Source organism: Pinus tabuliformis, chromosome 1_1 (genome assembly GCF_031772625.1).
Source record: "Pinus tabuliformis cultivar Carrire ecotype Pingquan chromosome 1_1, CPIR1, whole genome shotgun sequence".
Lineage (NCBI taxonomy): Eukaryota > Viridiplantae > Streptophyta > Pinopsida > Pinales > Pinaceae > Pinus > Pinus tabuliformis.
In genome coordinates this window covers 37,990,626-38,002,156 of record NC_142297.1, presented here as the reverse complement: position 1 = coordinate 38,002,156, position 11,531 = coordinate 37,990,626, and the positions used below count along the sequence as shown (strand labels likewise).

The window sequence follows — 11,531 nt, the reverse complement described above, 5'->3', positions numbered from 1 at the left end:
ATGCTGGCAATTCGGCACTAGATAATTATGGGAAAGGATCGTATTGTGGGTATGAGCACAAAATCACTGATTTCTGTCGAATTATTAAACCTTTTCAATAGCAGAGGCATCTTCTTCTGAAACCAGGTCATCCGGGAATGGATTGGTAACATACCAATTTGGAAGGAGCCCAATCAACTGGCTCTCACCGGAGATCTGGAACTAGAATGGAACCGAATCATACATATGATGAGAAGTGTTGGCTTTTGCTATGACCACAGGGGAGATCGGATCACTTGGACTAGAAAAAAAAGGAAAACTGGGGAGATAGAAGTAGCAGACAATTACCTTAACCTTTTCTCATTGGAAGATGTTGGTTCTATAAGTTTTGGCATACGAATTTGCCTATCAAGTTAATCATGTTCCCGTGGTTGACATGGCAAAATAAAAACCTTACTTGGGACAATCTTCAAAAGATAAATCGACAAGGGTCTGGGATCTGCTACCTATGTTGGAACGAGGGGGAATATAACATACATCTATTTCTGCAATGCCCATGTTCTATCCGTATATGGAAACATTTCACAACCAATATGAATATTCCATATGTCCAATACAATAATATAACTGACTGTTTAAAATGGTGGAATACTCAATGCTCCAAATGGAGGATGCTCTCCTTGGAAGTTTCCTGGGAGATTTGGAAATGGCACAATCAGTTTATGTTTGGAAAGTTTAAGTTGAAAGAAGAGATGATTATTGTCAACATAGATCGATGGATCAGTGTTGGACAAGACAATGGCAATTCACACAAAGATAAGGATGACAAGGGGACAGCTCCATGCAATGCATACCTTGCGGGCTATTTTGATGGGGCTTCACAAAAAAGGAGGTGCGGGTGTTGCGTTTGGATCAAATTCACTGAAGACCAAGAATATTGGATACACTAGTACACCAGAGAGGGATCGAGCATGAAAGCAAAAGCCATTGTGGGGCTTTCTCTGGTTCACAAAATTCATGGGTATATATATAAACAATGACACACGGTTGCTTTTGCATATAGATGACAATGTTTGAATATTAGCACTCTCTGTATATTACAAAGGTATATAGTTTTGTAAATAATGTGGTATGGGGCCCGCTTTTAATGCTACATATAGATAGTATCCCGAACAGCTTGGTATAGATAGGCATTTTCTGGAATATGCTGTTTATATGTACTGTTTTATACCATACAAAAAGGTTGATTCCACCTGCTGTAACCTTGAAGAGCCACTTGCCAAGTAAAAGGCCTGGTGCCGCGTTCCTCCTGGTGTGGCGGGCCTGTGGAGAGCTGGAGAAACGCCACTCTGTAGAGTAGCTGAAGCAGCATACAGGATTATAGCTTAACCTGTCTTGCAATAATCTGACAGGGAGGATCTCAAGTGAGCTTCTGCTAATTGCAGAAGCTGCCAGTTTTTCAATGGTATGTAAACAGATTATCGGGTAAAGTGCTGTATCTGGGCTTAATCACGACTTTCTTAGTGGCATTATCCCTTCTCAACATAAGCTCGATATAATATCAGGGGTATCTCAGTATTCTTGGTCTTTCATTTTAAGTCATTTCTTAATTTACAAAAAAATGATTTTTTTATCGGCCGCCAATTTATAAAAAGTTATTTTTCTTTTTCGTCAAGTAAATACATTGAAATATAAAATTCACACACCGGATCGCGGAACAAATGGCTCTAAGCATATTCAGAAAAATGAAGATATATATATGTTTTCACTATTTCGAAACAAATGCAAAGTATGCAGGGTCATGATTAATTTTAATTTTTTAAACTAACTATGTGTAGATGAGTTCTATAAATTAAAAGGCTATAAACAATCAAATATATGGGGATAAGTTTTATAAATTAAAAACAAAACATAATTTTATACAGCAGAAGTAAGCACATTTAAATAAACCATCTCACTATATCCGGTGGCATGGAGCTGTGCAGTAGTTGACATGTTTTTTTTAAGTCCCAAGAGGATTGGAACTCGGGATCTTTGGCCTATGGAGTTTACAAAACCAAAATCTATCTTAACTTGTATAATAGAATATTATATTTAGTTTTAATATATAGAATTTTATATTTAGTTTTAATTCATAAATTTAATTAAATCAATTTTATTAATTAAAAGTATATATTTAATAGTTTTTAAATAAATCTATAAATTATGTTTTATATATATTATATAAGGGAAGTCGACAGATATACAAGCAAGGAAGCTATGATGATGATGATGGTGGTGGTTAATGTCCACTGAGACCAAAATTTGGTCTATGGAACCTAAAGAAAAAACAAATTATTTAGTTCGATTAAGATTTTTTTCCTATGCTCAAAAAGCTTGGAGAGAAGCCTCCCGAGCTCATTATAATTTTGACATCTTAAAAGACTATGAAGGTCAGTGTTGCAACAAAGATTATGAAACGAGATCTAATGTGGTTGTACACGAGATACTCTAAGAGGAATTATATATTTAATAGTTTTTAATAGATATATAAACTCTGTTATATATATATATATATATATTTTCAGGGAAGTGGACCAGATATACAAGCAAGGAACCTATCATGATGATGATGGTGGTGGTGGGTAACATCCACTGAGACCAAACTTTGGTCTATGGGACCTAAAGAAAATGAATTATTTAGTTTGATTTAAGATTTTATTCGTGTGCTCAAAAAGCTTGGAGAGAAGCCTCCCAAACTCACTATAATTTTGACATGGTAAAAGGCTAGAAAGGTCAGTATTACAACAAAGATTATGAAACTGAGATCTAATGTGGTTGTACACAGGGCACTCTAAGAGGAAGTGATTTTCATCTTCGATGTTCATATTCTCACACAGATAGCATATTCTTTACATCTATAGTGTTTTAGGCACTGTCGAATGACCTGTTTCACTATGGAGCTCATGAGAGTTCATCCTAAACTTGCTTTGCTATCTCATAGGTCTTGCTTCATGACAATGGGCAATGAGAGCATTTCATTCAATGGTTAATTAAATTAAATTTTATATTATATTAATTTTTAGACATATTGAATTGATATTTGATTTTCAATTATTTTTCATTATTTTATACACGATCAAAGTTTATTAAAATTATAAAAATAAAATACTAAATTGAATATTTATAAAGGTTTTTGGATTAATCACATCATAAGTTGTTGGTAGACTTTTCTAACCATCTCATGTGGTTTGTCCCACATTAGATGGTTTGAAATGTCCACCAACAACTTATGATGTGATTAATCTGAAAGGCTATATCAAAATTAGTATGGAACACAAAAGTCAAAATTAATGTGGATCACAAAAATCTAAAATCAAACGCTAAATTGAATATTTTAAAAGTTTAAAATTAATTTTTAAATTTTTTAAATTTCTATTTCTATTTCTTAATCAACGAATATATATGAAATGACTAATTTCAAGTGGTTTTCAATATAAATATTAAAAATGATATAAAATATGATATGATATTATATTTCTATGTTTAATATAATTGTCACAAATAAAATTTATTTAAAAAAATAAATAAATCACCTTACTACCAAGTGTCATAACAATTAATTAGCAGTGTACCTACCAAATATTGATATTTATGAAGGATTTGATTCTCTAAATTATTTAATAATACATCAAGTTCATTAATTACTTTCAATTAGATTTTATAAATTTCATTAAAGTTTTGAAAAAATTAAATATTAAACTAAATATTTTGAAAATAAAAAATAAATATTGAATTTTTTTAAATTTGAATTTCTATTTTCTTACTGTTCACTTTTACAAAGGATTATATTCTCTAAATTATTTAATAATACATCAAGATGACTAATTACTTTCAATTAAATTTTATAAAGTTAGTTAAAGTTTTGAAAAATATAAATATTAAACTAAATATTTTGAAAATAAAAAATAATATTGAAAATTTTTAAATTTGAATTTCTATTTTTTTATTGTTCGCTTCATGCGATTTAAAATTGAATTGTCCACAAAAAAATGTATTCAACAAAGTGTCATAACATTTAAAATTGAAATGTCCAAAAAAAATATATTCAACCAAGTGTCATAACATTTAATAAAAAGTACCCCTATCAAATATAAATATTTATGTTTACTAATTTATTTTTACACCTCACTTTTTTTTATATTTATTTTTATTATATCGTTTACTAATAAAAATGTACAAAACAAAAAAATATAGTCATCTATATATTATATTATATTATTTTTAATTGGATTTGATTTAGTGTGATTTTCTGGACTTTCGGGTACCCAAATCCGGTGGAAAATTTTGAGGTGAAATTTTGATTTATGTTACTTATACTGGTTTTTTCACTGTATATATGGATTCAACACACTGAAAACTCTTAAAGCATTTGGATTATGCATGGTTACCCATCAAGCTTGTGATTTTCTTTAAATTCCTACTAAATTTTAGAGAAATTACACTAAAAAAACCAACCCAAAAAAATTTCCAAAAAAAATCATTAAAAACAATTCACTTTTAATTTGACCGTTTCTAATTTTTTAATTAATAATTAGATTACATCGTTAGAATCTAAATATCAAAGACACTAAGCTCCATTTCCATATGATATCATGGGTTGTTTTATTTACGTTCATATCGTTGATATGATTAATCAAGTTTATGAGAAATTCTTCGCTCCATTTCCATATGATATCATGGGTTGTTTTATTTACGTTCATATCGTTGATATGATTAATCAAGTTTATGAGAAATTCTTCGTCGTAAATCACAAGATAAATCATTTGTCGACGCGTTTGGAACCAATAAGTGTGGTTCATCGTCAGGACAAGTTGAAGAAACAGATCCAGCTTAGCATGTTAAATACTCTGAGCAGAGACTCCAACGGCTATCTTGACTAATGGCTAATTTTGACTTTAGGACCAGAGTCAAGATTTAATGGAAATTAGTTAAATTATGTGAATAAATAATAACATAAAATAATTTAAAAATTGTTAAACCTTAGTTAGAAAGTTATTAAAAAATTATAAGTTAAATTATGTGAATAAATAAAAATATAAAATAATTTAAAAATTGTTAAAGGTTAGTTAGAAAAAAATTTTAATTTGTTTTTAAATGGGACTTAATTTGTTAGTCGAACCTTTGCAGGACCAGCCTCGCAAATCTCGACGACCTCCCATGGCGGATGAGAAGAAAGACGAGGGGGCAGGAGATCCTATCAGAATCTTGCTCAAAGAAGCCCTCGAGGGGCAAAGGAACGCGATGATGGATAGCTTTGCGCAGATCCTTCAGCAGCTACCCAGAGGTGATGCATCGGCTTCCAACAGCTACTCTGGAAACCCCACACCATTTAAGGTACAAGTTAATTTTGAAATCCCCATCTTTGAGGGTCAAATAGACGCAGATGCCGTAGATAAATGGTTAAATCTGCTAGATGGGTATTTTTCTGTTCATGAATTTTCAAGTCGGGAAAAGATTGTTTTCGCTCTTCTCAAAGCAGCCCCCCATGTCAAGGACTGGTGGGAAACATACTGCGAGCAGAAGGATGAAAGTACAGGCTCACTGTTTTCAGCCACCCCCACTTGGAATGACTTTCAGGATGCCATCAAGGAGCAGTACTACCCTTTCAAAAGCTATGAGGACAAATACATCAAATGGACCACACTGCGGCAGGGACGAGACCAAGATGTGCCAGAGTTCACAAATATTTTTCATACCCTTCGCACACAGTTGGGTATCAAAGATTCTGAGCTGCATCTGGTACTCAAATACCGCGGCTGCCTACACAGATACATCCAGGAAGAGATGGAGTTCTTGCACATCTCCTCACTTGGCACAACGTACCGATACACTGTCAAAATCGAGCAAAAGTTCAAACAGAAGAAGCGAGACTTTGGATCTGCAAATCCGAAGTCCAAAGGACAAAGCCAAGGTGGGGTGACCCAAGACAACCCGTCAAAGCCGCAAGAAAAGAACACCACCACGAAGCCAAAGAAGGACACAGGAAAGTGGTGTGAGTTCCACAAGAGTCCCACTCATAACACAAGTGAGTGTCGGATTAAGCAGTCGCTGGTGGTCGAGTTGAAGGCTTCCGAATCAGATGCATGTTCCGACTCTGAGTCAGAACCCGATAAGGGGAATGACAAAGGGAAGAAGATCATTGATGCGGATCCCAGCGCCACTGTTGCTATTGCCAAGATCCAGAAAAATGAGCCCGAAGATCCAGAGGAGGGGGAACGTCTTTTCCACTCACAGATGTGGGTGAAGGGTTCGCCGTTGCAATTCATTGTCGACAGTGGCAGCCAAAAGAACCTCATTTCAGCAGAGGTCGTGAAGCGGTTGGGCCTACCAACTACACCACACCCACAGCCGTACAGTATCGGTTGGCTTCACGAAGGACGAGATCTCAAAGTTCGCCAGCAGTGCCGCCTTCCCTACAGCATCAAGCCCTTCACAGACGAGGTATTATGTGATGTTACACCTCTGGATGTTTGTGATGTACTATTAGGCCAGCCATACTTGTGGAGGCGACATGCTATGTATGAGTCAAGGCCTCGCGCTGTCATCATTTCTTTGGATAATTCATTATACAGGATACCAGAGGTAGCCCCACCTACCGTCACCTCTTTGATCACTGCTAAGAAAAGCAGTAAGCTCATCTCACAGACCAGGAAATTTATTTTCTGTCTGGTTCGCTCTCAAAGTAAGGGGAAGATCGTTGCTACATCCATGACCCCCGCGAAGGGTTCCTCCACACAGCAGCAGCAACAGAGGATACAGTCGTGACAGAACACAGAAACAACTTCTCCTTACCCGGAGGGGTACCACACAAGTTTCAGGTGGGCGACAAAGTTTAGTTACATTTGCAGAGGGAGTGCCTTACCAGAACCCATCAGAAACTCAGACCACTTCGACATGGTCCTTACACCAGTAACAAGGCTACGGGAAACAATGCTTTGAAGCACAGCATTCCTCCATTCCTTCGCTTGCACCGAGTGTTCAATGTGGACCATCACCGACCATGCTCCCCACCATTTCTGGACACATCAAAGATTGTAGAACAGCTCACCAGAAGCTTCCTCATCTCAGGGAGGAACTCAATGCAATGGGGACCATTGCTTCCTAAGGGGGGAAGAATGATCCAGGTGGATGTTGGTGGCCACCCACCTATCCAATTTGGACCCCCACAACTGTCTCTTTCAGTTTTTCTGTTTCCTTAACTATAGCACAGTTTACTATTTTTAGCAGTTTTTCGGGTCCTAAACTTCCGGAGCCGTTTTGAGGCCCTAAACGACGCTTTTTGGAAAATCCACCGCCAACGATTTTTCTGACTAAAAATCATCCTTTTTGTCGTAGTCCTCGGAGAGATCTTTCCAACGGGCTATCATGCGCGTCAAACGGAGATAGTACGACCAATTCGCGACCCCAGGAAGTTGATGTACCAACTTACCCAAAAACGGGGCCCACAATTTGGCGTTTCATCTTCTAGGGTTAGGTTTTGGAATGTGAAGGGTTTTCCATTGTTTCTCAACAATAAATAGGCCCTCGAGCCTCATTGTAACACAGTTTTTGGAGAACAGTTCAGAGGCATATAGCCGACACATCTCTTCTCAGAGATAAGCTACCATCGCCCTAGCTGGGTTATTTCCATTTCTATTTGTAAGCATATTTCAGTATTTTACAGTAGTGAAATGAAGTATTATTTCCGCTGCATCTCTGTTTTTATGGTTATCGCATCTCTGTATTTATGGTTATTACTGTAATCTATTGCGTTCCTGTCTAAATCCGGATCACTGCTGGATCCCGGCCCTTTCTTCCTAGTATTGCCCTTTCTTTCTTTCGTTGGTTTTTTTTTTTAATGTCGCTAGCTTGTTTTATTTTTTATTTTATTTATTTATATTTATATTTATATTTTATTTTCTTTTATTTATTTATTTTTAATTTTAATTTTTTATTTATTTATTTATTTATTTTTTCTTTTTTTCGCTCGGTTGTTTTATTCATTTTAATTAATTTATTCATTTATTTTTTTCGCTTAATTGTTTTATTTACTTTAATTTATTTATTTAATTTCCATTATTATTATTTAACTATTTATTTATTTATCTATCTATTTATTATTATTATTTTTATTTTTTATTATTATTATTTATTTATTTTTGAATTTATTTATTTATTTAAAATGAAATTAAAATCTTTTTACCTTTTATAACCTTCATTTATTTTATTTTTCCCTTGCTTGTTTTATTTACTTTAATTAATTTATTTAATTTCCATTATTATTATTATTTAACTATTTATTTATTTATATATATATATATTTTATATTTATTTATTATTATTATTTATTTATTTATTTTTAAATTTATTTATTTATTTAAAACGAAATTAAAATCTTTTTACCTTTTATAACCTTCCTAATTAAACTTTATTCATTATTATTTTTATGTATATTATTCCAATAAGTTTCTAACCAACCTTTGTATATATATACATATTATTTATACTTTAAATCCCATTTAAAAACAATTTTTTTTTTTTTCTAACTAACCTTTAACAATTTTTAAATTATTTTATATTTTTATTTATTCACATAATTTAACTTATAATTTTTTAATAACTTTCTAACTAACCTTTAACAATTTTTAAATTATTTTATGTTATTATTTATTCACACAATTTAACTAATTTCCATTAAATCTTGACTCTGGTCCTAAAGTCAAAATTAGACCTTAGTCAAGATAGCCGTTGGAGTCTCTGCTCAGACTATTTAACATGCTAAGCTGGATCTGTTTCTTCAACTTGTCCCGATGAACCACACTTGTTGGTTCGAAACGCCTGGACAAGTGATTTATCTTGTGATTTACTCCGAAGAATTTCTCATAAACCTGATATGGATCATAGAAGCCTCAATTCAACAATGATTAATCAAATTAGTCAAATTACTATATATTATAATTTATTAAAAAATAAAAATTATAATTATTAAAAAATAAAAAATTTGAAGTATATTTTAAAATCAAAATTTATATATTTCGTGTGGACATGTTATACGATGATCTTGTTTGAGGTTTGGAATCTTATTCTTAATGGCAAAGCAATTGTTTGAGGTTTGGAATCTTATTCTTAATGGCAAAGCAATATACACGTGGCGCAAAGAACTTCGAAGCGGGATAGCGTGTCGAAGAGGATGACTGTGACTAGAGAAAGATGGCAGAGCCCACTCTTCGAAAAATATTCTTTACTTCCACTTTACCAATCCATCTAATTTTTGATTTTGTGAATTGGTAATCAAAATAGGTAATTGCCAATCAAATTCCGTCAAGATGGACGGCCAGAGGTGAAAACCAATTTCAATTTGCATGGATACTCCCCACACGGACATAGTTAGCAACATAGAAAATGTTGTTGAGCGTTGATTGAACTTTCCATAGTCCCCACACGGACATAGTTAGGAACATAGAAAATGTTGTTACGCGTTAAATTCCTAGCTGAGTTCATGCTTAACAGAGCCTAAATATCTGAAGCACGGTCGCTTTGCAAAGCAATCTATTTGTATCGGAGAAGGGTAGTACCAAAGGCACAGGGCTGACTTCGACGTAGAGAAAGAAGGCCAATCGAAATTCAGTAGTGCCTTAAATATACTATTCAATGGCAGACCCAGAAATTGAATTGCAATCCATATCCATGTCCACACCCCCTGCTCCATCCGCCTCCACCTCCGCTACGTCTGAGGAGGATGACTCCCCTGCTCCATCCGCCTCCACCTCCGCTGGTACGCCTCTGGACTCTTGCGGGTATGATGTTTTCATCAATCACCGCGGTCCGGATGTGAAGAATACCTATGCGAGTCATCTTTACGGACGTTTGCTTCAACGAGGGCTTCGAGCCTTTCTGGACAAACGGGAATTGCAAGAGGGACAGAATCTTACTTTGCAAATACAAAGAGCTATTCGAACTGCCACCGTCCACGTGGCTATATTTTCTCCCACATATGCACAATCTAAATGGTGTTTGGACGAGCTGCTCCAGATGTGGGAGATGTGCGAGTCGGGGGCCATAATTATCCCAGTGTTTTACCACGTGAAGTCTGCTCAGCTGCGGTGGACGCAGGGCGCAGGTGGAGTTTACTCGGAGGACCTGCGCAAATTGGAAGAGAAGAAAACATATGATACGCAAACTCATCAAGAGAAGCCGCGACACGACCCAGACACTATTCAAAAGTGGAGAAAGGTTCTTTCTGATGTTTCAGAAATAAGCGGTTTCGAGCTCGATGCGAATAATACGTGAGAACTCATCCTCCGCTCTCAATATCTATTTTAATGATGCATACATAGATAGATTTAAACCTTAATTGTTTTAATTTTTGCCAGGGACGAGGGGGAGGTGCTGGATAAAATCGTTGAAAGTGTGGTGAAGAACGTGAAAAAGAGAAATTTGGACGAAGCGGCCAAAGATTCCGAAAATACAGCCCTGTTGGAGCAGCAGCAGCAGAATCGTGGAAACCTTGACGTCCTATCGCTCTGGTGTGGAACACTTCACGCCTATGGTCCATCGATCTTACCGTTATTCCGAATTATACTGATCGTTTCAATTATAGCTCCAATTATACTTTTAGTAGTTTTTTTAATATTTTGGGCCGGGTTTGTTATCACATTGTTTAAGTCGAATTTTCCATAAAATTCTTCGAATATCCCATACCTCTTTGCAAACGAGCTGGGAACACCCCCCTGGCTCTTTGACTATATGACAAATTAGGAGTGCAACTGCTCAGGCAATTTGGTGGCCGTTGCAGTTATTTTTTATTTTGTTTATGAATATGACGGTGCTTTATATTCTGTAAAGCTGAAAGTGAAATTAATACTCATTTACAAATACTTCGCTGGAATTTGGTATTCAGCTTGCAATTTGAATTATTAAGGTGGACACAGATGAGTCATAAATCCCTTAGGTGACATTTTGCAGATTAGATTATAAGTTTGCGTTCTTCAAGCGGCGGCTGCGGCTGTCTTATTATTGGTAAACTCTTTGCGGAAAAAAGTTGAAAAATAAAGGTTTGAGTGCCTGTTATGAATGGTGTGTAATAAAAAGCAATATTGGGAAAATTATTCTATATGTACCCTGTCTTGTGGTTGATGTTGAAATATTAATTTCAACTTGCCGTACAGCTGCATTAAACGGCAACCTAAAACCACTTCAGAAAACCATTGTCCTGTACAAACACAAAACTGCCCATCTCCCGGACATTAAAGTTCGTTTAGGTTGTGTTGCTGTAAGATCCGAAAAGGGTCGGATCAAGTCAACGCACTTCGATCTCATTCAACTTGCCAGAACATTAATTTTTGTTTTTACCCCGTTTAATTTAATGCATTTAATGCTTTGTCATAGTTTTCCGTAAAATATTTAAAGTTTTCATAAGGCATGTGTTTTTTTGTTAACCCATATATAATGTGTGAGTGTTGACCTTGTATTGTAATTTTTGCACACGGGGATGAAATGAGATAGGGTTGCAAAAACAAACAGAGGAGCAA

The 11,531-nt window shown here is 35.1% G+C and overlaps 1 protein-coding gene across 1 annotated transcript; it reads left to right on the top strand.

The window, feature by feature from the left end:
• Nucleotides 1-9,512: 9,512 nt before the first annotated feature.
• LOC149211472 (toll/interleukin-1 receptor-like protein) lies at nucleotides 9,513-11,204 on the top strand. Its single transcript, XM_089390451.1, has 2 exons — nucleotides 9,513-10,286; nucleotides 10,374-11,204. Exons 1-2 carry the CDS (start codon nucleotides 9,652-9,654, stop codon nucleotides 10,678-10,680), a joined length of 942 nt encoding a protein of 313 aa, XP_089246577.1. The 5' UTR covers nucleotides 9,513-9,651; the 3' UTR covers nucleotides 10,681-11,204.
• Nucleotides 11,205-11,531: the final 327 nt, after the last annotated feature.